Source organism: Hippocampus bargibanti, linkage group LG09, assembly GCF_051943395.1.
Source record: "Hippocampus bargibanti isolate YZ-2025 linkage group LG09, ASM5194339v1, whole genome shotgun sequence".
Classification (NCBI taxonomy): Eukaryota; Metazoa; Chordata; class Actinopteri; order Syngnathiformes; family Syngnathidae; genus Hippocampus; species Hippocampus bargibanti.
Window position 1 is genome coordinate 569275 of NC_142742.1, and position 26175 is coordinate 595449.

Genomic DNA, 26175 nt, shown 5'->3' on the forward strand with positions numbered 1-26175 from the left:
TATCGTGCTTAATCGGGTAAAAAAAATATACAAAGCCAAAAGTTGACTTGACTGAAGGAAATGAGTGAGTAGGCAACGAGCATCCACAAGGTGGAAGCAACGAACTTGGATGGCACCGAAAGAAAATGGCGGAAGCGGAAATACGTACCATATGTTAAAATGGCGATGCTAAGTCAAAATAATCGATCGAGTAAGTTATTTCCGGTAATGTACTTTAGATTACATGTAATATATTTGGTACCTTTTAATCATATGAAATCAAAATGTGAATAGAATATAATAGTTTTTATTTGATTATACACCGACGCTAAGTTTCCTACTTTTCACTTTTGCAACGCAGAATGGTGTGATTCGGCACTCACTTGTATTTATTTTGAAAGTATAACCGGTACTGGTCTTTGAATGCACTTTCCAGCTTCGTCCGCTTCTCCCCACGGCGGTTCGGTTCAGGCGAGTCTGACAACAAGCGTCGTTTGTCGGCTTCTGTCGCCCTCCTTCCCCTCCCCTCTCGTACCACCATGGCCCCACGGCGGTGCTGAGGCGACTCCGCTTTCACGCACGGCCGGTGGACCGCGCTCATCCGACTCTCGGATATCTCGCCAGAGGCCACAATGAGCTCGGAAGACGCCGACGAGCCGCGGGACAGGCCCGACAGCAGTAGCGGTAGCAGCAGCAGCGGTGACGGCGGTGACGACTCCGACAAAGACCCCGACACGGACGGCTCGGACCACGACGACGGAGACGTCACCCGGAGCTGCCCCCATTCCCCACCGGTGACCGAAGAGCGTCAAGAAGCAGGCGCCGCGCCTCGACCGGCGGGGGGCGGCGACGAGGGCGGCGGGGGTTCGGGCTGCGACGCCGGTCGGCCCACAAGTCTGTTCTCCTGGCTTCAGAACAGGTCCATCAGACGGGGCGTGTTTGTGGATCCCGTTCGGGACAATTTTAGGACCATGACGAGCTTGTATAGTTCCATGAACCCGGCGGCCGACTCGGTCAACCTGAGCACCAAGACTCACGGTGCCGTGTTCAACCTGGAGTATTCCCCAGACGGGTAAGGCCTTCAACTCGTTCGAAACTTCGGCTTTGGGATTGAAATCTGGGATTGTTGTTTGACGAACCTAATCTTAAACAACCGTCCTGGTTAGAACCCGCCCCTCTGAAAACCAAAAGTGAGGCTTGAAACCCTATTTTGAAACCAAAAACTGTCTTGAAACTGACACCGAACTCCTTTGTGTGTACATGTGTCAAATCAAAGGCCCGGGGGCCAAATCTGGCCCACCACATCATTTTATTCGGCCCGCTAGCATGTCAAGTTCCATTTTTCTCGCTAAAGTCTGAACCAAAATGTCAAATTGTTGGATGTAAACCACAATAACGGTCATTTTTTTGACTTCAAATGTGAAAACTCGTTATTAAATTGTTGTGTGTAATATGTGGAGGGGATGAGACATTCTAACGTCCCCCGAGAGGAAACCATAACTACAATGTAGCCGGCGGCAAAAAATGACATTGACACCGTTTCTCTAATTTCACCCTGGTTTTGAAACCCAAGTCTTGAAACCAAAAAGTGATGCCTTAAACCTGTCACAATGCCGCATGAAATCATTTCTTCTTCAAGAGGCTTTATTTCACGCCGAGTTACTCATCTGTTTACACATTTAGTCGTCCGATCACGCTTGTAGCGTGTGAGCGATGAGAGTGGGTCAATTGGTCAACGTGGATTAGTTGCCAGGTCAAGGCGACTAGACGGCTCGCTAAAAGCGGGTCAAGCCGAAGCAGGACGCCGGCTCACGTACGTCTTCGGTCCTCCGTTCTACAGGGATGAGAATTGTCCGCCATTTGGCGGATTTCCGACTTTTTCACACCAAAATGAGCAGATAAAGCTAAATACAGCGATACCTTGGCTTACGAACTTAATTGGTTCCCAGACAGAGTGTGTAAGGCGAAAAGAGTGTATCCCCAAAATTAATTTCCCATAGGAAAACATTAAAATGAGAATAATCCGTTCCCAGGTGCCCATAAAACATCATTTTCTAAGCCTTAAAACGACACAAAATATACCTTCTTTTATGTATAATAAATGTGCTATTGTATTATAATTAAAGAAATACACTGTACGGTATAATAAAATGGTTTTATTGACCTTTGTGATGGTCGTTGATGGCTTGATGGAATGGAGTCATCAGCATTAAACACTTGATGAGGAACAAACGTAGCCTTCTTCTTTCACCATCTTGAGGAATGATCCCTTGGAGGTGCTTTCTCTGCCATCATTTTACACTTGTTCTTCATCAATTGTGTTCTGTTTAGCTGGGATGATAGCTTTTTGCATCAAGTGTACAGATGGCTTGTGCGGGTTATTTGTGGAGCCTGATTGATGGGATATTTTAACCTTGCAGTCTATGAGCTATCGAAGTTGAAACAAGTCCAAATTTTACTGTTTTCTATCCATTTTCTCTCCCCCCCATCACTGCCGGGGGTGTGGAATAGAGGACAAAAAAAAGTCAGCTGCCATTTTCTTGTTAAGAGAACGGGCTCGTTCGCAAACGACACATCACTCATTGTGGCAGCTCTGTGTGTATCCTGAAAAATAGTTTGTATGCCAAGGTAAAATTGTCATCAATGTAACGTTCGTAAACTGAAAAGTTCGTAAGCCAAGGTATCACAGTATATATGCGTGTGCTCCTTTCTTCTCATTTGTCATTCTCATCCCTGATTATCGAGCTTTGAACTCCATTTTGAAATGCTAACCGCGGCTTTTGGACGTGCTCCTCAGATCGGTTTTGACGGTAGCCTGCGAGCAGACGGAAGTCCTTCTTTTTGATCCCATCTCATCCCGACATATCAAAACTTTGACGGAAGCTCACGAGGATTGCGTTAACAACATCAGGTGACGTTTTTTGGATACTCTTACCCGTCGAAAAAGCGATTCTGGATGTCGCTAACGAACGTTGTTTTTTTTGGTCCGAACGTCGGCGCTTCAGGTTCCTGGACAACCGATTGTTCGCCACCTGTTCGGACGACACCACGGTGGCGCTGTGGGACCTGCGCAAGCTCAACTCCAAGGTGTGCTCGCTTCACGGCCACGCCAGCTGGGTGAAGAACATCGAGTACGACACCAACACGCGCCTGCTGGTCACTTCGGGCTTTGACGGCAACGTCATCACGTGGGACACCAACAGGTCACCTGACTCTTCCTTCCTTCCTTCCTTCCTTGAAAAGCATTCGGAACTCATTCAATGTTGTTCCTGGGAATTGGATATAGGACCAATTTGTTCAGGTTTTGTTTTTCTTGCTTGGGTGCCGATAAAGTGCTGGTCAGACCTCTGGCGATGTTTGCCCTTCCATGAGGGAGCAGCATTTGCCTTTTGTCCATGTTAGCGCTTTGTTCCAGCTTCAGATGTTGTTTAAAGCGCTATATCCATCAATATGTCTGTATTGAATTTTGTGCAGACGCCCCCATTTCAGGCTCACGTAACTCCAGACTCGTATCGTTTAGGAATTAACTCTTTTCTTCCTGACGAAAGAAGAGAACATCAGGTTTCGAACGCTGAATTGAATATTTATGTAGTCCTGAAAACTCAATGTTCCGCGAGTCATCAATCAATATGTAGGTCTTGTATTTTGGACAGACGCCACCATTTCAAGCTCAGATAACTCCAGACCCATATCATTTAGGAATTAACTCTGGCAAAGTTGTATTGTAATATCAACCTAGTTCTTTGACATTAAATGCCACGAGGATGGCTTCTTCTAGTTCACTCCGACGTCGTTGACCGGCAACGCGTTAGCGGCTAAGCGCTACTTTTGCCTCTGCGAAGCTCTTCCGCGCACTCCAACATGGTTGTTGATCCCGGCCGGAAATGTGGCGGTGCAGATTCACGGAGGACGGATGCCCGCACAAGAAGTTCTTCCACACGCGCTACCTGATGCGCATGCGGCTGACGCCCGATTGCTCCAAGATGCTCATCTCCACGTCGTCGGGGTACCTGCTGATCCTGCACGACCTGGACCTCACGCAGTCGCTGGAGGTGGGCAGCTACCGCATGCTGCGAGCCCGAAGGACCCCGCTCACTTCAGGTTGGCTCCGAAAAGAGCCTCTAGGGCGGCGCCGTTTTTTTTCTTTCTTTTCTTTTTCTGTGTGTCTTTGACGACGTGGTCTTTGACGCTTATTTAGACGGAGGCGCGTTGGCGTCCCGCTCGGCTGGGCCTCGCCACGGAAACGACTCGGCCAAGTTGCACCCTCACAGAGAAGGTGAGAGACAAATGAAATGTATTATTATTGTCCAATTCTAGCTTCCGGTTGGCTATAAATATATATATATAAAATAAAGCGTGAGATGGTGTATAACAGCCACATCCTGGTCTTTGAGGCCTTTCTCCCAGGAACAGCCTGGAGGTCCTGACCCCGGAGATCCCGGGCGAGCGGGACCGAGGGAGCTGCATCACGTCCCTGCAGCTGCACCCCAAAGGCTGGGCGGCGCTCATCCGCTGCTCCAGCAACATGGACGACCGCGAGGTGACAACGACAATCATACTTTTCTTTTCCAAGGGCCTTGCAAAACTCTCACGGTCACTTTACAGTCGCAGGATACTTTTTTTTTCTGTGGGTGAGTAGCGGCAGCCACACGCGCCAGCGTTCACTCAATCCGGAAGTAACTCAAATGGATAGCAAGAAGTGAACTAGCGAATAGATAGCTGATAGCTTGCGAACAGCTAGCTAACAGATAGCGAACAGATAGCTATTAGCTAGCGAACAGATAGCTATTAGCTAGCAAACAGATAGCTATTAGCTCGCGAACAGATAACTATCAGCTAAGGAACAGATAGCTATTAGCTAGCAAACAGATAGCTATTAGCTCGCGAACAGATAACTATCAGCTAAGGAACAGATAGCTATTAGCTGAAGAAATAACCGATGAAATAAACAAAATGATTTTGAGCCAAGATGACGTCATCCCGCCTCGGCGCCGTCGTATCTTGTCCAACCCGCCATTTTGCTTTTTTTTTACCAGTGGACGTGCGTGTACGAGTTCCAAGAGGGCGCCCCCAGCCGGCCGCCGCTGTCGCTGCGCTGCTCCCTGCGCCTGACGCACTACATCGAGGAGGCCAACGTGGGGCGGGGCTACATCAAGGAGCTGTGCTTCAGCCCCGACGGCCGCCTCATCTGCTCGCCGTACGGCTACGGCGTGCGCCTGCTGGCCTTCGACCAAAGCTGCGGCGAGCTGGCCGACTGCGCGCCCGTGCCCACCGCCTGCCTGCGCGAGGTGCGCGCCATCTACTCGCACGGCGACGTGGTGCTCACCACCAAGTTCTCGCCCACCCACTGCCAGCTGGCCTCGGGATGCCTCAGCGGGCGGGTGGCGCTCTACCAGCCCAAGTTCTAGACCGGACCTACGCCCTGAGGTACGCCCGCCGCCGCGTCTTCTATGCACCCACCCGCGCGCGCGCCCGGGTGACGTCAAACGCTTTGTCGCGTCGAAAATTGCCCATCGGGGGTGGTCGGCTGGCTCGCGGCTGGCTAGCGGGTGGCTAGCGCGTCCGCCTCCCAGTTCCAAAGGTGGGGGATGGAATCTGCGCCGCGGCCTTTTTCTCGTGGCCCCGCCCTCACGCTAGCGTGTGTTTTCCGCCGCCGCATTTCCAAAAAGGTCATTATCGGACGTTGTAAAATGTTTGTTGGCGTGAAAATGAGTGCGACAGTTGCTCTGCACGAGTCCTCCACTTGATTGGCAGGTTGACTAGCCCATTGACGTTTTTTTCATCCCAAAATGACAAATATTTTTTCACATCAAAGAAAAAAAAAAAATAATAATAATTCTCCACCAAAGACCGTCAACAGGGGATTTTTTATTTTTTTTTTTAAAGGACAAGCGACACCATTTTTTTGTTTCCTAACTGACATCGGAAAAACATTTTATAGCATCTAAAATAGGCAAAACATGCAGGCTGATATTTTCAGTCAAATGCAAATCGGCAATCAAAATGACTTCAAGTGTCCCAAAACTGTCACAAAATGAGCTCGGGAAGTGGTGAGATTCAAAAAGTCCCGCCCCCTTTGTTCGTGATGTCACGCCAGGATACTCCTTCACAAACTGCCTTGCTCCAGAATCAAAACAATGGCTTTAAAGAGTTCAGATTCAGAACAAGATGCTTTCTTGTGACTCATCCAGTTATGAATATGATTCAAATAGTTGTGAAGAGGAAAGCATAAATGTTTGCCATCGATGAAAGAAGTCCTTCCGTATCAATTGGAGCTGTCTGGACTCCGATGTAGTGCCCATAAAATGCACAAAATGGCGCACAAACTCCGTTGGAAATGGGCTGACTTGTCCGCTGGGAATTGGTGTCAATTTACACCTTCTCTATGCGTGTTACCGCCATTTCCTGCGACACGCAACGATTCACCATGGCGTTATTGATGTCGTTTTCCTTCTAATTTCGCCATCAATCCGGTGTTTTCAGACGAAAAAAAAGTACCCAAAATGCATTGTGTGTCACTTTGTCGGTCAAGGGCGTTCCCTCTGTGACGTCACTTAGGGGATCGTCATCAACTCGAAAACAAGACTTCCTGAATATTCAGCGCGAGTCTTAAAAGGTAAATCAGAATCAGAAAACCTTTATTCGTCCCACAATGGGGAAATTTGCACAAAAAAATCTAGCTATATGCTGTGGAATCTTTGTCAAATGCGCTCAGTAGAAGTCATTTCAAGTGATTTTACAAATTATGGACGCAACTTGTCCGGAGGTGTCGGTTGTCCTTTAAAGCAGAAAACATGACATAATATTTTGACTGTTTTTTCTGAATAAGATGACAAGCCCCGCCCCCCTCCCCCAGGTGACTTTTTACAAGAACAGAATATTTTTTTTTTTTTTTTTTTCTTCAAAAAACACAAAGTCGTTCTTGGAACGTGGATGACATTTTTTTTTTTTTTTTTTTTTCAAAAATGGTTGCTTTTTTTATTCTACAATTTATTTCCTGGAAGTTGAGAGAGTTGACTTTAATTTTGCAGTGTTATGATTTTTTTTGTCTGAAAGTTTTTTTTCTTGGAAAAAAATGTTTCGTATGCAGAAAATATTCAAAATTTTCTCAACAAAATTGTTAATAATTGACTTTTTTAAAAATATATTTACATTTACATTTTACATTGCAAATTTGGATTTTAACCAAACGGAAGAGGACAAAAAATATCAATCATTCTCAAAAGGATTCATTTTTATAGAAAAACAATGTTTTAAAAATAAAAGAAAATTCCAAAGATTTGAATGTGTTCGGGCAAATTTTCGGAAAAAAAATGAAGACTCAATTTTTTTCCCATATGATTTCCTTTTGTCCTGTGCGCACGTTTGTGTAGATGTACACGCGACGCCAAATTGTATTCATGCATCAAATCATCCTGAGCGATCAAACACAGACACAAGAAAAGGTACTTTGTCTTGCAAAAATATCAATAAAAAATGGATTTGTTTTGCAATGTGTCATTCTGACTTCTTGCCACAAGATGGCAGCGTAGGCTAAAAATGAACATAGCCAAATAACAGTCGAAGAAACATTTATTTCAAACGATAATTTGTTGGACTCAAAATCAAATCGCTGGACATCAGACCAGCTGACAATTGAGGGGGGGCTTCATGCCATTTTTCATCTTTGCAAAAAAAAAAAAAAATGTAAAATTGCTGTTTTTTTAGGGGATATTTTAATCTAGCCAACGTCTCCAAAATAGTAATTTTTAAAAATTATTCTGCCTTTTTTTTTAAATAGTTCTTGAAGCATTTTTTTTTTTTGATAAAGCACATTTTTCGACAAATGAAAACCAGTGAGGGGGAAAATACTGCCACAAAAGTTATTTAATATTTTAATATTTTTTTTAATTAATTGGAGAATTACAAATATTTTTGTTTTGGTATTTTTTGGGCGGGAAAACCTATTTTCATAGAAATCAGTTCAGGTGAGGCCTACATGCTCACAATTTGCTGTTTAAAAACTTGTTTATAAAGCGATAAAATGTTGTTCTATTTGATCACGTGACTTGTGCACCACCAACATTGCAACAGAAGGGGGCGATATGGCTCCATTTTGTGGCTCCCTCCAATACAAAAAAAAAACAAAAAACGATGAACAAATCACTTTCATTTCACACTTTCTGCAACGCAACATAACTCGGAATGCTTTTTTTTTCGACATCAATTGCACAAATATTGCACAAAAACGGTATTTTGGCTCTTCTTTCACTTTGTAGGACAAAATACAAACTGGGGGGAACACAAATACTGATGTGCCCCATCCCCAATAATAATACATTTCATTTCTAAGCGCCTTTCAAAAGGTCACTTTACAGTCACACGATACGTTTTTCTGTGGGTGAGCAGCGTTAGCCACACGCACCAGCGTTCACTCAACCCGGAAGTCGATAGAAAGATAGCTAGCCAGCTAGTAAATAGTTAATAGATAGCCAACAGATAGCTAGCTAGATAGCTCGCCAACTAGATAGCTATATAGCTAATAGAAAGCTAAATCGATAGAAAGCCAGCTAGCCAATTAGTAGATAGCTAACAGATAGCCAACAGATAGCTAGCTAGCTACTTACCTATATAGCTATATAGCTAATAGAAAGCTAAATAGATAGAAAGCTGGCTAGCCAGCTAGTAGATAGCTAGATAGCTTGCTACCTAGATAGCTATATAGCTAATAGAAGGTTAAATAGATAGAAAGCTAGCTAGCCAGCTAGTAAATAGTTAATAGATAGCCAACAGATAGCTGGCTAGATAGCTCGCCACCTAGATAGCTATATAGCTAATCGAAAGCTAAATAGATAGAAAGCTAGATAGCCGGCTAGTAAATAGTTAATAGATAGACAACAGATAGCAAGTTAGATAGCTAGCCACCTAAATAGCTATAGTCCTTCTCCAAAAAGTGATTTTACTATCGGACAACACAATCAAGTGAAATCCATTTCAAGCGTCCTTTTTGGATCGGCAGGTGTTACCTAACGACGTGTCCGGCTAGCGCGCTAGCTGTCCTGCGAGTTTTTCACGACCTTAACCGCAAGGAGGAAGTAGATCGCGCCTCGCGGGCCTGCTCTCGTTTCATCTTCCGACCTTCTCGTCGTTGGTTGATGGCCTTTGTGCTAGCGCGCAGCTTGCGCAGGCGCAGGGCCCGCAGGCGCAGCTGCAGGTCCTGCGGGATCTTGCCGCCCTTGGCGCGGATCTCCTTCAGGCGTTGCGCGGGGGTTTGCGTCAGGGTGAAATCGCAGACGGTGGCGCGGGGTTCCATTCCCACGTGGCAGTGCCGCACCGCCGGAAGGTAGCCCTCGGCCCACGCCACCACTTTGTAGTCGCCCGGGTTCAGCAGGCGCCAGTAGTCTCCGTCGGCGGCTACGTAGTAGGAGCAGACGGCTAATGTGAGCGCTAGCTTGGCGCCGGAGTGGCGCCGCCATACCTGTTCGGATGTCATGCCCGTGGTCCTCCACCTTGATCACGGCGTCCTCGATTCCTTTCTTGCTCTCCTTGTCTCGTACCACCCCTTTCAGGCCTCGGTGGACCTAACAACGCAGGAAAAATGTGAGATTCCCAGATCAAAATCTTTGAAGATGGAAATCAAAATGTTTTTTTTTTTTGGGTTTTTTTTTTTGCTGCGGGGAAACGAGACCTGCTCCATGAAGATGAGGAGAGACTCTTTGTTGTTCTCCCACTCAATGGGAAGCTCACTGGCGTGAGGAAACTTGTCGCAGGAGAGTTCCACCGTCACCTCGAAGCAATTGGTGTGCAGGTAGCTGAAGTCATTCATGCCTGAGAAAAAAAACAACTCAATGGCAACCTCGGATTGAGTTCAAAACTATCAAAGTGCTGAGACCTGTACTACGTCTGTTAAAACAAAAAACAAAGGAGCCAAAATGTCTGCTGCGCACTCAAAATGGCCGACTTGAGAGCTTCGCGACCTGAAGGGAAAAGCCGAAAGGAAAAGAAGAGACTCGCGATAGCCTCAAGAGCCAAAATGTCTGCTACGCACTCAAAATGGCTGACTTGGGAGATTGTGTGGGTTGAGTCACAATAGCCTCAAGAGCCAAAATGGCTGACTTGAGCTATTCAGTAAGTTTACTCATGATAGGCTCAAGAGCCAAAATGTCTGCTGCGCACCCAAAATGGCCGACTTGAGAGATTGTGTAAGTTGACTCACGATAGCCTCATGTGACTCAAAGATCCCGTCTCGACTTCGAGGCCGAATTTCTTTGGAATTTGTAAAGAGTGCTACGGAGATAAAATATCCACCGCACAGCATAAAATGGCAAATTTCGATGTCTTTTCAGGCGTAGCTTTTTTTTAACTGGTCTACCCCTGGTTCTCGCCTCCCCGATTTCATGTTGCTAAGCAAAACTAGCCTCAGAGGCAAATGTTCTTGACAATATCTCTGAGCCAAAATGGCTGACCTCTTGTCTGTTTTCAGACATGAACGTATTTGCCGACTTACTTCCAGGTACGTGGTGCCAGGCTCCGCCGTTGATGATGTTGTTGTACGCCTGGAAATCGTCCGTGTGGCACAGGCGGCGCTCGTTGTTGGCCATGGCCAGGTTGGTGGAGGCGTAGACGGTGGCCAGCCAACGGAAGAAGGAATTATCCGGGGTGGGAGTGTTGGCCTGCGGGGCCCAAAACTCCGTGCCGTCGTACGGGTACGTCACCACCAGTTCGCCCCCGTGTAGGTTGGCGCCCAGCACGAACGGGATGTCTTGCATCCAGCTGATCACGGCGCGCGTCTCCGCCGCCACCTGAGCCAAACGGGAAGTGGCCAAGATGACATTACTAGATGGTTTCTTCCTTGGCTTGGTCACACGTTTGGTTGTTTCAGGTCCTACTCGGGGTGCGATTACTTTTCCTGTGCTGTGGATGAAAAGGTATTATCTAAAAGATAAGAAGCGAAACGTCCGACACCTTCAAATAAGTACAGATGACGGCTGAAGAAACCTTTTCATCGATGGACCATTCCTGTACGACTCAGATCTTACACAGACGTGTGCTATGGACGTGATTCAGACGTTTTTTTTTTTTGTTCTTTTTGGGTCCCTTTGCAAGAATCTATTTTGGTGTTTTTGGTCCCATAAATCCAGGTTCTACTTTTGTTTTGGGACCCCCTTCTCAGACAGTTTTTACTGTGGGCCTGTGGGTTAGTGTTGTTGCTTCTGCCTGTGTTCTTACCATGGCGTCCTCTTTCGTGTAGTATTCCGGAATCGGAATGTAGTGGTTGGGTACTTTAGACGGGTCCTCGGCTATCGCCTGAGCATCCCACAGGATGGTATTTAGATCCGGAAAGTTGTGATTGAGGTCGATCCCTTCGTAGGTGTATCGTCCCTCGCCCCAACCGGCCAGCTCGGAACCCTGAGGAACTCCGAGGGTTTTAGATCCAAGTCAATTAACACCTAGCAACCGGTTAGGACGACGTACCTTGTTGTAAGCCACTTCGTAGCCGTCCGGGTTCATGGAGGGAAAGAGGTGAATACGAGTCTCGGTAATGAGCCGGACCACGCGGCCGTTTCCCCTCTTGTACTCGCGGCACAGGTACTGCATCAGGTTGAGAACCAGCTCGCGACCCAAGACCTCGTTTCCGTGCATGTTGGCCACGTAGCGGAACTCCGGCTCGCCTGATCAAAACGAGTCGTCGTGTACTCATTGAAATGTCCCGTACGTTTTAATGTACTATTTCTCCGACATGGATCTTTGACGTCCATCATTGGGAGTGGACGGGTTCGAAGGGTGCTTGCTCCTCACCGAGTTCGTGCTTCCCGGGGTTATCCGACATCTCCATGACGTAGAGTTTGAGGCCCATGTGGCTTTTCCCGATGGTGTAGATGCGCGTGATGTCGGGACATTCCTCCGCGACCGACTTCATCAACTTCCGGACAGGGAGAACGACGGAGGTTAAACGTTTTCCTCGCGTAAAACCCGAGCAACGGCTTGTAAACCTTCACCTTTCTCATCTCCTGGTAGTTGTGGTGTCGGAAATCCAGATTATCCTTTGACTTGGTCTGCTGTTCTGAAGAAACTGTCTCTTGCGGCCCTGAAAGAGGGAACGAGGGTTACGCGCCGGGGGCTTGTCCATAAGTACTCATACCCAACGTTGATGTGGGTTTTTGTTACCCTACGGCCTACAAGGATAATTTTTGTTGCCTTCCGTCCCCCATCTTGACATGAGATTACAAGATCCAACCAGCATTTTCCAGATCCCTCTCCAAAAAATGTTGTTTCGGTGGATGCGTATTTACCTTCAAGGCGACATCCGAGGATCTCGGCTCGTAGGCAGATGTCTCCATCGGGGTACCAAGTCTGCGGGTTGATGCGGATGTAGCGCGCAACCGCGGGCACGGGGAGCAAGGCCAGCACCGGACTCTCGCCGTCGCCGTTGCCTTCAAAGATCTGGATGGAGTGGGATGCCACACATTCGTGTGAAACAATGTGGCGGATTGACTTGGGTGGGTAGGGGGTCCTGTGGCTTTGCGGTTTTTGCAAGTTTTGCAGCCCTTGAAATGATTACAGCGCGGCCGGTGTTACGCAACCGCCCGCGTCTTACCGCTTCTTGCGTTGCGTTCATGCTGCTCTTCCAGCTGATGGAATCGTTACTCAGCTGCACTTTGTAGCTGGTGACCCAGTCTCGTCTGTTCACATGCACACGTAAAACCGCTTCAGATTACCCAATCGGGGGGGGGGAGGGGGGGGGATTCCACCCAACCCGGCTACTGACACCACCTGACCTCCAAATGGTGTTGCGGCCCTGCAGGATGACTCCGGTGAAGCGGGTGAGGTGCAAGGCGTCCACCTCCAACCACTGGTGTCGGTCCTTGAAGTCGGCACACCAGGCGCCGTCGTACAGGTCGCCGTCCTCGATGCCTGACTGGAAATATCATCACGGATGCGGAAATGCTTGGTCAGCTTTGGGAGGAACCGCAAACTTGTTGGCTCGGGAGAGTGACACTTAATTGCTTTCAGACCTGCTGAGTCGTTTCATAAGACGTAGATCCTTTCCTGCTATTATTCTTCCGTTCTTCTTTGTTTTTGCCATTTGTATATGTATGTGTGTGTGTGTGTGTGTGTGTGTGTGTGTGTGTGTGTGTGTGTGTGTGTGTGTGTGTGTGTGTGTGTGTGTGTGTGTGTGTGTGTGTGTGTGTGTGTGTGTGTGTGCGTGTGCGTGTGTGTGTGTGTGTGTATTCGTGTGTATATATATATATATACACGTGTGTGTGTGTGTACACACAACCGTATATATATATATATATATATATATATATATATATATATATATATATATATATATATATATACAGTAAAGTCTCGTTATATCGATATTGGATATATCGATAGTCCCGGTTATATCGATATTTTTTCGGACTCCCTTGAATATCGATATAACGAGACTTTACTGTATATAGTCCAAAAAAATAATCATCCAAAATAAAATGATGCGAGATGGAACAGAGCTCAAACCTGGATGTTGAGCCTTCCCCTGTGTGGACCCAGACCGAACCTTTGGAAGGAGGAGGCCTGGATTTGGGTATCGTCCACCCTGAGGGACTCCAGACCTAGAGGAGGACATCCTGGTGGAGGTCAAAGACACGTCTGGCATCATTGACAGCAGGTACGAGTACGAGTTTGCGCCAACGCCCAAAATTGTGTCAGGTAGCCATTTTTCAAAGTAAATGCAAAGCCATTGCAAGTAGCACTAGCATTGTAGCATAGTTTTCGAGCCTGTGAAAGAAAACGTTTGGGCAACGCTCGCTCAGTGCCGCCGGAAAGTATTCATCGGTTTTCACTTTGTGACGTTTTGAATATTGAGGTTAAAGGGGAAAAAAACCAGAATGTATTCCATTCCGGAATAAAGTCGGTGACCTAATAAATTGGGGAAAAAGTGAAACGGCCGCATCAACTCCCTCCCAGCCCTGCCCCCCCTGCCCAATCCCACTGCCACACTCACCGAACTCTACTCGCTGTACTACCATCATGAACTCTATTTTTTTCGTGTTTTTTTTCTGCAAGACTTCACTTCAACCTTTTTTTTTGTTTGTTTTTGCATTACACTACAATGCACTACGTCACTTTACATACGACACTGCCTCACTTGACATTCACAAATGACATGTATTGTCTGTTATCAATTGTCTGTCTTTTAGCCACATTTTTAGTGCCTTTCACGCTGGGTCTGAGAGGACATTCATGCTGTCTGTCATATTAGCATATTTGACAATAAAGCTGACTTTGACTTCAAAAATGCTTCAGAGTGAATGCGATGTAATCAGAGTAGCTCAGCTATGCGGGAGCTCCTCGAAGGCAACCAGGAGCAGGAAGAGGGCCGGATAAGCCATTTTGTTGCGTAACCGGGGTCTAGGATAAAACTCAAATCTTCCATCCGCCGGGAATTCCCAAGTCATAACGCCAGCATTTATCAGAAATGCTGACGGCGGCGTGTTTTGGCTCCGTTCGTCTGCTTCGGAGATGAGTGCGTGTGTTTACAGCCCATAAGACGGATCGGCGCTTAAGAAAGTTCAGCTTGTTCTCACGCTTGGAGGCAGATCATAGCAGACTTGTTTGGAGGGTCTGGGGGGGGGGTTGTCGCACATCTGGCGCTGGGACACTCAAAACATGACCAAATGACCTGCTTCCATGACACGCTTTCACAATGTAGGTCGGGTTTCACATTGTTTCAAATAAAAGGGGGTACGGTTTAAAATGTGAATTTCAAGACCGGTCAAACTAGTCTTTGAGTTCAAACTAGGCTCAGCGTTTCAAAACGACGGTGTTAAGTTGTGGTCTAATTAGGGCTTAAGTCGGGTAAAGGTGTCAATAATTGGAGTTTGAAACTAGTCTTTGGGTTTTGCATTTGGGTTGTGGCTTCAAGACAGTCTGTGGTTTTCGAATTAGGGTTTCAACGCAGGTTCAAGGTTTTAATTTGGAAGCCCCTGATTTAAAAACCCTAATCCTGTTTAAAATTCCCGTTTGAAGGATATTTAAAGGACAAGCGACACCATTTTTTTGGTTTCCTAACTGACATCAGAAAAACGTTGGATAGCATCCAAGATACCCAAAACACGCAGGCTGATATTTTTAGTCAAATGCAAAACACCAATAAAAATGACTTCAAGTGTCTAAAAAGTACTTCAATTTGAAACCGGAAATGGCGAGTTTCAGAAGGTCCCGCCCCCTTGTTCGTGACGTCACGCCAGGACGTCTTGCCTTGCTGGAGAATCAAAACAATGGCTTCAGATTTGGAGAAGATGCTTTCTTGTTATTCATCCAGTTATGAATAGGATTCAAATAGTTCCGAAGAGGAAAGCATAAATGTTTGCAATCCATTAAAGGAGTCCTCCCATATCAATTCGAGCCGTCAATGACAGCAATGTAGCACCAAGAAAATGCAGAAGATGGCGCCCAAGCTCTGTTGGAAATGGGCTGATTTGTCTGCTGGGAATTTGTGTCAACGAGTATCAAATAGTAGTCTTGGTGCAAGACGCAACGATTCACCAGCGCGTTATTTATGTGTTGTGTTTTCCTTCTAATTTCGCCATCAACACAAAGTTTTCAGACCAAACAAAGTACTCAAAATGCATTGTGTGTTGCTTTCTCGGTCAGGGGCGGTCCTAACGTGACGTCACATGGGGATCGTCATCAACTCGAAAACAAAGCTTCCGGAATATTCAGTGCGAGTCTTAAAAGGTCAAATCTAGCTATGTATATGCGCTGGAATCTTTGTAAAATACGCACAGTAGAAGTCAATTGAAGTCATGTTACAAATTATGGATACAACTTGTCCGGAGGCGTCGGTTGTCCTTTAAGGATTGCTCATACCCATGTCAAGTTTCTCCTTTTGCTTGTCTTCCTCCTTTTTGCTGACGGTGCTAGGACGCGGCGGTGCGGTCGTAGTCTTCAAGCGCGGGGTCGACGTCGCCGTGGTCCCGCCGGTGGTCTCGGGAGTCGTGGCGTTGTCGGCGCTCGCCCAAAACGTTCCCGCCAACAAGAGCAAGAAGAGCAGGGCTGACTTTTCCATCCTGCTCTATGTGGGCTGCATGTGCAGAGTCTGAGCTGGGACATGGCTTATAAGGATTGAGCCCGGGGGGGCGGCAGGTAGGAGGGGCTACAGACCTTGCAACAACAAAAACTGAAGAACCCCAAAGATCTAACGCCTCCAAGTGGTCAAGTGTACATGTTTCTAATTAGTGATTGATTACACTTCCTGAATTTAGGGTTTCGAAACTGCTCACAAACTCTAATTAGGGTTGCAAAAGGGATGTAACAGTTTTTTTTGGGATGGGCTGAAGAGGACAAAGTAGGATTTCAGACCAGCGGAGAAAGAATGGAAGTCATCAAGTGTTGAGGTTTTAAAGGACAAGCGACACCATTTTTTTGTTTCCTGACTGACATCAGAAAAACGTTTGATAGCATCCAAAATAGCCAAAACACACAGGCTGATATTTTCAGTCAAATGCAAAACACCCATTAAAATGACTTCAAGTGTCCCAAAACTGCCACAAAATGAGCTCGGCAGATTCAGAAAGTCCCGCCCCCTTGTTCGTGACATCACACCAAGATACTCCTTCACAAACTGCCTTGCTCCAGAATCAAAACAATGGCTTTAAAGAGTTCAGATTCAGAAAAAAAGATGCTTTCTTGTTACTCCTCCACTCATGAATATGATTCAAATAGTTCTGAAGAGGAAAGCATACATGTTTGCCATCGATGAAAGAAGTCGTTGCGTATCAATTGGAGCTGTCTGGACTCCAATGTAGCGCCCAGAAAATGCACAAGATGGCGCACAAGCTCCGTTGGAAATGGGCTGATTTGTCCGCTGAGAATTTGTATCAACTTCCACCTTCTTTATGCATCTTATCGCAATTGGCTGTGACACACAACGATTCACCATTGCGTTATTTATGTCGTTTTCCTCCTAATTTCGCCATCTACACAGTGTTTTCAGATGGAAAAAAGTACCCAAAATGCATTGTGTGTCGCGTTCTCAGTCAGGGGTGTTCCCTCCGTGACGTCACTTATCAGCTATCGTCACCAACTCAAAAACAAGACTTCATGAATATTCAGCGCGAGTCTTAAAAAGTAAAATATTGCCATATGCGCTGGAATCTTTGTCAAATGCACTCAGTAGAAGTTATTTGAAATAATTTTACAAATGATGGAGCAACTTGTCCGAAGGTGTCGGTTGTCATTTAAAGCGTGAAGAAGAAGATGGCGTCCAGAACACTTTCCCGCCCTTGTTTGTGCCTCATCGGTGTTTTTTCAGACGGGACACAGAAAGTCGTAATTATGTATCCAGCAGTTTTTTTTAATGGTCAAATGTTTGTATTTTTCTTCTTGTTATATTTCTGCCTTTTTGTGTACAATAAGTGCATATTTAATTTCTGCCATTTCGAAATATTTTACATTTTTTCATCAAATATGTCCATCATTTTCTATCAGATGTTTTGCCATGATGTTTTCAAAGATGTATTTTTAAATCAATCTGATTGGTCGCTTCTGCTATACCATTTGTAACAGGTAGATATGCAAATCATTTCATATCATAAACTGTAAAACAAACTAAATTAAATCGGTTATGTCAATAAATAGTATTTCAACTTTGTGGTATTTCAAAATACTTTGACTGTAATTGAAATGTGTACATTCATTACCGCTTTCAAGGTTCCAACTCTCACTCAGTCTGATTGTAGGATTTGGTTGTGACGTTTACGGAAAACAACCTCGTGGCTCGTTCATGCTTTTTTATCGTATAGAATGTTTTTGTTTTCACGTTCTTAGTAATGACAGTTTTACAATTTTGTGAAGATTTTGATTTGTGTTCAAGTTTAAAATAAATAATTTAACATTCCATTTTTTTCCTCAATGGGATTGGCCAGTTCCGCTGTGACGTTTACAGGAAGTGGCAACGCAGGCGACCGTAATCATAACACGACTTTGGCGTCTTACTCTTCGTCCGTAAATTGTCTAATATTTCTATTTTCTCTCACTAAATCACGTCTTTTGTTTCCAATGTGGTTGTAACTTAATTTTTGATGACCTGCAAACATGTGGGACGGTTTGTTCGCTAAATAAAATCGAGCAGGATGACTCCTGGTAAGTTATATTTCATCCCGACTGACTATTCATAACTTTCCATCGATATGATAATACCGCTGTGTATGCTTGTTTTTATATGCAGTATTCTAATTTATAAGATTATTACTATTGGTGTTGTTTTATGGTTCAAAACGTTTTGGTTTCTGTTTTAGGTGATTGTAGGATGAAGCAAAAGTTGGCCACGTGACCTTCACCAACGCCTTTTTCTCCCTTCCCCCCAAATTCGTCTTTTTTTTTGTGGGCATGTCTCGACTGGAAGAATTTGCCAATGTGGCCCTCAGGGTGCCCATCGTCCTGGCGCTGGACCTGCTCTACAAGCATGACACAGTGACTTTGACGGAGCACTTCAGGGTCAAAAACGAACAAATGTTCACCAAATACGCATGGCTCGTTTCTGACATGTTCTACTTTGGTGAGTACGTAGTTATTTTATTAAACTCCATCAACATTTAGGATTTTTCAGATATTCTTTGATATGCTTTTATTTATTTATGTATTTATTTAATATTCTTTGATTGCTGCTGTGGACTGCAAATTTCCTCATTGTGGGACGAATAAAGGTTTTCTGATTCTGATGTTGTATTGTGAAATACTTTTGTTTGAATATTTGTTGATCACAAAATATTTTCGGTCAACTATTCTTTCCATATACATCCATGTTTTATTTTTATTTTTTACATGATTCATGTTATAATAATTAAAAATAAGAAGAATAAAAAAGCCTTTAAAAATCCCGCAATGGAGAAATTTGCCATCTACAGCAGCAAAATTGAAATGGGGTGCTAGTAGGGGGGGTGATTTTTTTTTTTTTTGTTGCAGAAAATGTTTCACAATAGAACTGCACAAAATGTTTTAGAAACTGCACAAAAATGTTTCATGAAAGAACTCTACATTGTGAAAAAGTATAAAAAGAAAGAAAAACAAAATCTTGAAAAGAAAAAACAAATATTGGAAGTACAAAAATTGCAGAAAAAAATTGATTGTTTTCCGCCTACAAACTCACCTATTTGCTGTTTGTGTGTGTGTGTGTGTGTGTGTGTGTGTGTGTGTGTGTGTGTGTGTGTGTGTGTGTGTGTGTGTGTGTGTGTGTGTGTGTGTGTGTTGCCAATGTCCATTAGGTCACTTGCTGATGCTCGTGTTGCTGCTGCTGCCACTGAAACACATTGTGAGCGTCTACCTGCACGCGCTGGCCGCCATGTTGCTCTTCTTGGGACACCAGATGGCAAAGTCAGTGCGAGCAGGCCCCCCCCCCCCAAAAAAAAAAAACAAACAAACAAACTGGCCTTTCAAATCCACCTTTAATGTTTTTTTGTCCTCTTTCCGTTTCCCAGGGAGTTCATCGTGGAGGAGCTGCGCTCGAACCACCAGGGGGCGCCTTACCTCCACATGGAAACCATCAACAGATTCGTTTGGGCCCTGACAGGTCAGTCCAGCGGGTCAAGCGCTGATGGCGGATTGTTAGTGCGATGGAGAGCGCCGTTCCCCAATTTGTTTGGGTTTTGGTTTTTCATGCAGGGGTGCTGATAAAATGCAGGTCAGCCCTCTGGTAATATTTTTCCCTCCACAAGGGGGCAGCAAGTTTAGGCTTCCAAACAGAATGGACATTGTGGGACAGCGGTGTCTGTTGTTTTTTATGAAAATTAAATGTATTATTATTAGCTATCTATTAGCTAGCTAGCTAGCTTTCTATTTGAGTAATTTCCGGGCTGAGTGAACGCTGGCGCGTGTGGCTGCCGCTGCTCACCCACAGAAAAACTGATCCTGTGACTGTAAAGTGACCTTGAGAGTTTTGAAAGGCGCTTAGAAATCAAATGTATTATTCTTATGGTGATGATGATTTTTGATGTTCCAGCTCAGCTGGTGGCGAGCGCGCTGATGGCGTTCCTGATGAAGACGCGCAAGGTGTGGCTCTTCTGGGCCCCGGCGCTTCCCCTTCTGGCCCGCCTGGGCGGCGCCCCCGTAGCCTCGCTACCCGCCGTCCACGCCTTCGCCGCTTCGCTCAGCGAAGTCGCCTGCGGGGTCTTCCTGCTACGAGCGTGCTACTGCCTCACCAAGGCGGCGTTGTCGCTCAGGATGGAGGTGCAACAAACTCACATTCATTGATTTGGTTATTATACTAGCTATCTATTCGCCATCTAGCTGGCTGGCTAGCTAGCTATTTAGCTAGCTAGCTAGCTTTCTATCTATTTAATAATAATACATTTCATTTATAAGCGCTTTTCAAAACTCTCAAGGGCACTTTACAGTCACAGGATATTTTTTCTGCGGGTGAGCAGTGGCAGCCACACGCGCCAGCGTTCACTTACTTCCGGGTTGAGTGAACGCTGGCGCATGTGGCTGCCGCTGCTCGCCCACAGAAAAACTTACCCCGTGACTGTAAAGTGACCTTGAGAGTTTTGAAAGGTGGTTTTAAATTAAATATATTATTATTATTATTATTATGAATAAAACATTTCATTTATTATTATTGTTAAAGAAAAGATTTGAACACGTGTATTATTATTATTATTATTATTATTATTATTATTAATGCATTTCAATTATTAATAATAATAATACATTTAGTTTCTAAGTGCCTTTCAAAACTCTCAAGGACACTTTATAGTTAGGGGGAAAAATAATAATAATAAATAATAACAATAATAATACATTTCATTTATAAACTCTCAGAGGATAAGTTTTCTGCGGGTGAGCAGTGGCAGCCAGACGTGCTAGCGTGTTGTTAGCATTAAGCTAACCGTCTTTTTTGCAAAAGGTTGACTTTTTTTCATTCTCGTGACAAACTCCAACTCAGGTCCTTGCTGTTTTTTTTTTAATTCATTTCATGGTGTCTTTTTTATTTTCTTGAACATGATGTTAAAATTGTGTTCAGGTCATGGCGCCCTCCCGCCTGCTGGGGGCAGCGCTCTCGATATGGACTCGGTTTGCAGTGCCGCTTCTCTTTAGCGTGTTCTGGTTGGTCCTCTACGCCGTCTACCTGTGCTGCGGCGTGACGTCCCCGGCCGCCCGTCACGGCTTCCTCTTCTTCCTGCTCACCGGGTAGAAGAAAGGCTCACTCTGCGCGCTTGTCTTTTAACTCATTCCCCGCCACTGCGCTGTGTATCTGCGCGCGCAGTGTTTCGGAATGCTGTGCCACGCCGTATTCGCTGCTGGGTTTGACCTTCGCGGTGTCCTACTTGGCGTTGGGTCTGCTCAACCTCTGCAAATTGTTCCTGGGGAGCGACGACGCCGCCCTGAACGACCACAACGTCATGCACAGGTGAGCCTCCCGCAAAACAAATGAGGCTAAGGAGCTAGCGTGAGGAGATGAGGCTGCGTTTGGTTTTTCAGGGGGTTGACGGAAGGCGTGACGCTGCTCCTGCTCGCCCTGCAGACGGGCCTTCTGGCGGCGGCGACGCTGCAGAGGACTTTCCTGCTCAGCATCATCCTCTTCATCGTCCTCACGTCCACAATGCAGGCCATGCTGGACATCACGCACCCGCTCGTCCTCGCCGTGGCCGCCTCGCGCAACAGGTGCTCGCACTCGACTCCGTCGCGCGACCAGCGCTAGTTTTCAAAGTCAAAAAATAAGGACTGTTATGTAAACCACATATGACCATTTGAAATTTTACTTTGGACTTTAGCTAGCTAGCATCATGGAATTTCACAAGTTCGATTTACTTTCGCGGGCCGAATAAAATGAGGTGGTGGGCCAGATTTGGCCCCCGGGCCTTGTCTTGGACACCTGTGCTCTATACAATTAAAAAAAGAAAACAATTGAAGTGGTACCCCCCAAAAAAAATGTCTTAAAGCTTTTAAAAATGTAAAAGGAAACTGAAAAATACCAAGAAAATAAAAAAAGTGAGAAAATGACAATAATAACAATAATCTTTGTACAACTGTGAATATTAGAAATTAATTTTGGAAACCTAAAGTGGGATGCAAAAAGAAATCTAATTGAAAAATATGTAAACGGGTATTGAAAAATACCACAACAGGGAAAAAATATATATACATCATGCAAAATATTGGAAACAATTGCATCAATGCGAAGAACAAAATATCAAATCATTAATTTTGCCCTAAAAAATGGTATGCAAACATTTTTAAAGTGTTTCTAAAAGGTTCTAAATATTCACAAATATTCCCCCCAATTCAAAACGCTGGCATGTGTGGCTGCCGCTGCTCACCCACAGAAGAACTGATCCTGTGACTGTAAAGTGACCTTGAGAGTTTTGAAAGGCGCTTAGAAATGAAATGTATTATTATTATTCAATATTTTCAATTTTTTATTAATTTCTTAATCAGGAAAAAAAATCATAAATTCAATTTTGTCCAAGTGAAACTCCTCAACTTACTTGACCAAAGTTGCTGTGGGCCGCGAGATTGTGGCTCGGCCCTAAATTGCAAATGGTGCTAAAAAATGAAACTCCTCTCCTCAACATAGTTCCTTCATAGTTGTATGCCGTCAAGCAGTTATTTTGCCTTGCTCAACTCCATTGAACACACCAGCTCCTCAACGCCAGGACCTTGAAAATGAGGTGCTACAAAATGAAACTCTCAACTCACCCCAACATAGTTCCAGCATTTTACAAAATGGCGACAAAGACATCTTTTTGGTTGCATTCGTGATGTTTTTTATTGCTGCACCTTTTTCAGGAGTGTGTGGAAGCACTTGCGTGGGCTCAGCATGTGTCTTGTTCTGCTGGTCTTCCCGGTCTTCCTGGCCTATGAGATTTTACAGTTTTTCCATATGGACTTCTGGCTCCTGATTTTGGTGGCCGGATGCATGCTCACCTCCCTTCAGGTAAGCCCGGAGCAAAATTAGCCATCTCGGCTCCTTTTTTGGCTCTTTCCTGGCGTCCGACTGGGACAAGTTGATCCTTGAGAGTTCGGAAATACCGCAACTCACGTTGAACCTGTACACTTAGAGCCAAAACCTACGAAGAAGATCGGATTATAGTCAAAGCTCAATATTGAATTACAGTGATACCTTGACTTACAAACTTAATTGGTTCCCAGACAGTGTGTCAGGCGAAAAGTGTGTGTCCCAAAAATTAATTTCCCATAGGAAACCATTCAAATGAGAATAATCCGTTCCCAGGTCCCCGTAAAACATCATTTTCTACTTTCTACTGCCTTGAAACTACACAAAAACTACCTTATTTTATGTATAATAATTGCGCTATGGTATTATAATTAAAGACATTTAACTGTACTGTATAATAAAGTTGTTTTATTGACCTTTGTGATGGTCGTTGATGGCATGATGGAATGGAGTGGCCGCTTTCATCAGCATTAAACATTTGATTAGGAACGTAGCCTTCTTTCACCATCTTGAGGAATGATCCCTCGGAGGTGCTTTCTCTCCAATAATTTTACCGAGTTCCTCATCAATTGTGTTCGGTTTAGGTGGGTTGATAGTATTTTGCATCAAGTGTACAGATGGCTTGTGCGGGTTGTTTGTGGAGCCTGATTGATGGGATATTTTAACCTTGCAGTCCACACTCCAGTCCAAATTTCACTGTTTTCTATCCATTTTCTCACTCTGTCGTCTGCCTGTCTCTTTAATGTTTAAACCACCTCCCCTCACTGCTGCGTTCTTGACCAATCACATGGCTTTAACCGAAGCCTGGGGGCGGGGAATAGAGGACAAAAACAAGTCGGCTGCCATTTTCTTGTTGGGACAACGGGCTCGTTGGCGAACAACACATCACTCATTGTGGCGCTCCGTGTGTATCCCGAAAAATAGTTTGTATGCCAAGGTTAAATTGTCATCAATTTAACGTTCATAAACTGAAAAGTTTGTAAGCCAAGGGGTCTTCGTAAACCGAGGTATCACTGTGTTTTTTTTTTATTATTTTGGGGGGGTGGGTCTCATATTTTGTCCGTTCCGTTGGACGCAGGTGACGGGCACCCTGTTCATCTACTCGCTCTTCATGGCGGAGGTGTTCCGCAGCGAGCCCATGGAAAACCTGGACGAGGTGATCTACTGGGTGAACGCGGCCAGCCGCTCGCTGGAGTTTGCGGTGGCTGTGTGCGTGGTGGCGTACGGCGTCTGGGAGTCGCTGGCGGGCGAGTGGAGCTGGACCGGCGCCTCGGTTATCCTGCTCCACTCGTACTGCAACGTGTGGCTGCGGGCGCAGTCGGGATGGCGGAGTTTCCTGCTGCGGCTGGAGGCCGTCAAGAAGATCAACTCGCTGCCCCGGGCCACGCCGCGGCAGCTGCGGCGCCACAATGACGTCTGCGCCATTTGCTTCATGGTAGCTTGGAGAGAAAAGAAGAGCCCGCAAAAGATCAGCACTTTGATTTCTTTTTTCATCAGAATCATAATACTTTTTTTTTCTAAGCGCCTTTCAAAACACTCGAGGTCACTTTACAGTCATAGGATAAGTTCTTCTGCGGGTGAGCAGCGGCAGCCACATGCGCCAGCGTTCACTCAACCCTGAAGTAACTCAAATAGATAGAAAGCTAGCTAGCTAATTGATAGCTATGTATTAGCTGTCTATTAGCTAGCTAGCTTTCTATCTGAGTTACTTCCTGGTTGAATGAAGGCCCTGCTAGCTATCTGTTAGCTATCTATTAGCTAACTAGGTTTTTATCCGAGTTACTTCCGCGTTGAGTGAACGCTGGCATGTGTGCCTGTCGCTGCTCACCCACAGAAAAACTGATCCTGTGACTGTAAAGTGACCTTAAGAGTTATGAAAGGCGCTTAGAAATGAAATGTATTATTGTTATTATTTGTTTTTCTTTTTTTCCTCTTTGTCTTCTTTCTTCTTCTTCTTCCTCTTCTTCTTCTTCCTCTTCCTCTTCTTCTTATGAATGCTGTGCATGCGTGTTAACAGGAGATGACGTCGGCGGTGGTCACGTCTTGCGAGCACTTGTTCCACGCCAGCTGCCTGAGCAAGTGGCTTCACGTGCAGGGAACTTGCCCCATGTGCCACCGGACCATCCCGACCCAGCCGCCGAACCAGCGCGCCACGGAACCCGACGCTCCTCCGGAGGAAGACGTCCACGCTGCGGAGGAAGACGGCTTCGAGTCGGCCGAGGATTGGGACCACGATCCGGTTGAGGATGATCATTTTTGATGTTTTTTTTTCCTCATTTTTCATCAATGGTACAGTCCTGCCATCTTAAACTGTCACGTGTTAACGCAAATGGACAAACGTAAATAAGGCCTTTATGTTGTCCACACCTTGTTTGATCAGTCAGGAGTCAAAAGTCAGTCAGGAGTTTCGCTTCATGACACCTTTTTTTTTCCCAGTAATAATAGATTTATTTTCTTGTTTTAGTTACACGGGTTGAAATCGTGCTAAAATAAGAGCAAATAAAGCACAAATGAGTGAAAGGCTTATTTGCTACAGAGGACGTCGGAAACTGTTGTTGAACTCACCAAACACTTGGGCTTGCACTCTTTTAAGCAACTTCACGAAATTTCCAACAAGTGTGCTATTCACAGAAATGAATGAATCATCAATGTGATCACCGTGTTTCATGAAACAATGACGTAAACACGTGACTCGCACTATTCGACGGTCGTGTATTCTATGTCGGCTGGATGTACATACATAAAATAAACATTACAAAATAAACAAAAATCAATATTTCTCCGTGATTTATTTACTGATGTATTTAATAGTCTGTTAATTTATGAATGAATCATAAATGTGATTGTGATTCATGAAACGATGACGTAAACACGTGATCCACACTTCTTCAACGATCGTGTTATGTATGTAGGCTGTATGTACATACGTAAATAAATGTACAAAAAAAAATCGATATTTCTTCGTGATTTAGTTGTGTTTATTAGTCTGTTGATTTATGAATGAATTCTAAATGTGATCACCGTGTTTCATGAAACAATGACGTAAACACGTGACCCGCACTTCTTCAACGATCGTGTTATGTATGTAGGCTGGATGTACATAGATAAATATATTTACAAAAAAAACCACAAAAATCAATATTTGTTCGTGATTTATTTGTGTTTATTTGTTTGTTTAATACCGGTGTTCGCGATTTGTCCGTACGTGTGCGTCATGCCAACATCCGGGCCTTCCTGACCTGCCGTATTTTTTTTTAGCGTCGTCCACT

General features: G+C 45.0%; 3 protein-coding genes across 4 annotated transcripts; 2 read left to right on the forward strand and 1 right to left on the reverse strand.

Moving 5' to 3' along the window:
* Positions 1 to 406: 406 nt before the first annotated feature.
* On the forward strand, positions 407 to 6936 carry dcaf10 (DDB1 and CUL4 associated factor 10). Its single transcript, XM_089004002.1, has 7 exons — positions 407 to 1051; positions 2777 to 2890; positions 2985 to 3182; positions 3878 to 4080; positions 4178 to 4255; positions 4374 to 4519; positions 5016 to 6936. The coding sequence occupies exons 1-7, from the start codon at positions 612 to 614 to the stop codon at positions 5385 to 5387; spliced, it is 1551 nt and encodes a 516-aa protein (XP_088860128.1). The 5' UTR covers positions 407 to 611; the 3' UTR covers positions 5388 to 6936.
* A 1173-nt stretch (positions 6937 to 8109) lies between these two features.
* cpxm1a (carboxypeptidase X, M14 family member 1a) lies at positions 8110 to 16042 on the reverse strand. Of its 2 annotated transcripts, XR_016115937.1 has the most exons (14): positions 15823 to 16042; positions 13468 to 13577; positions 12738 to 12877; positions 12557 to 12641; positions 12252 to 12402; positions 11958 to 12046; positions 11758 to 11881; positions 11434 to 11630; positions 11188 to 11367; positions 10466 to 10760; positions 9647 to 9786; positions 9437 to 9539; positions 8668 to 9372; positions 8110 to 8585 (listed from the first exon to the last, which is right to left on the reverse strand). XR_016115937.1 is itself a non-coding variant. In XM_089004001.1 (13 exons), the coding sequence occupies exons 1-13, from the start codon at positions 16019 to 16021 to the stop codon at positions 9029 to 9031; spliced, it is 2157 nt and encodes a 718-aa protein (XP_088860127.1). In that variant the 5' UTR covers positions 16022 to 16042; the 3' UTR covers positions 8110 to 9028. The 2 variants fall into 2 exon arrangements, 1 of the variants encoding a protein (XP_088860127.1); XM_089004001.1 differs by having other exon boundaries at positions 8110 to 9372.
* A 1862-nt stretch (positions 16043 to 17904) lies between these two features.
* Positions 17905 to 25685, forward strand: LOC148893161 (RING finger protein 145). The gene is made up of 11 exons (XM_089005071.1): positions 17905 to 18096; positions 18252 to 18511; positions 19218 to 19326; positions 19431 to 19522; positions 19952 to 20178; positions 20972 to 21138; positions 21215 to 21358; positions 21430 to 21612; positions 22738 to 22885; positions 23985 to 24341; positions 24924 to 25685. Exons 2-11 carry the CDS (start codon positions 18343 to 18345, stop codon positions 25164 to 25166), a joined length of 1839 nt encoding a protein of 612 aa, XP_088861197.1. The 5' UTR covers positions 17905 to 18096; positions 18252 to 18342; the 3' UTR covers positions 25167 to 25685.
* The last annotated feature ends 490 nt before the right edge of the window (positions 25686 to 26175 follow it).

Excerpts from the sequence above, each read along its gene's own strand:
- LOC148893161 (XM_089005071.1), top strand. The coding sequence starts at position 18,343 with ATGTCTCGACTGGAAGAATTTGCCAATGTGGCCCTCAGGGTGCCCATC. Across the intron at positions 19,523-19,951 it reads ATTCGTTTGGGCCCTGACAG|CTCAGCTGGTGGCGAGCGCG; the intron begins GTCAGTCCAGCG and ends TTGATGTTCCAG. Across the intron at positions 21,359-21,429 it reads GACCACAACGTCATGCACAG|GGGGTTGACGGAAGGCGTGA; the intron begins GTGAGCCTCCCG and ends TTGGTTTTTCAG.
- cpxm1a (XM_089004001.1), bottom strand. The coding sequence starts at position 16,021 with ATGGAAAAGTCAGCCCTGCTCTTCTTGCTCTTGTTGGCGGGAACGTTT. Across the intron at positions 11,368-11,433 it reads ACGAAGTGGCTTACAACAAG|GGTTCCGAGCTGGCCGGTTG; the intron begins GTACGTCGTCCT and ends GGAGTTCCTCAG. Across the intron at positions 9,540-9,646 it reads TCCTCATCTTCATGGAGCAG|GTCCACCGAGGCCTGAAAGG; the intron begins GTCTCGTTTCCC and ends CTGCGTTGTTAG.
- dcaf10 (XM_089004002.1), top strand. The coding sequence starts at position 612 with ATGAGCTCGGAAGACGCCGACGAGCCGCGGGACAGGCCCGACAGCAGT. Across the intron at positions 4,081-4,177 it reads AAGGACCCCGCTCACTTCAG|ACGGAGGCGCGTTGGCGTCC; the intron begins GTTGGCTCCGAA and ends ACGCTTATTTAG. Across the intron at positions 4,256-4,373 it reads GTTGCACCCTCACAGAGAAG|GCCTTTCTCCCAGGAACAGC; the intron begins GTGAGAGACAAA and ends CTGGTCTTTGAG.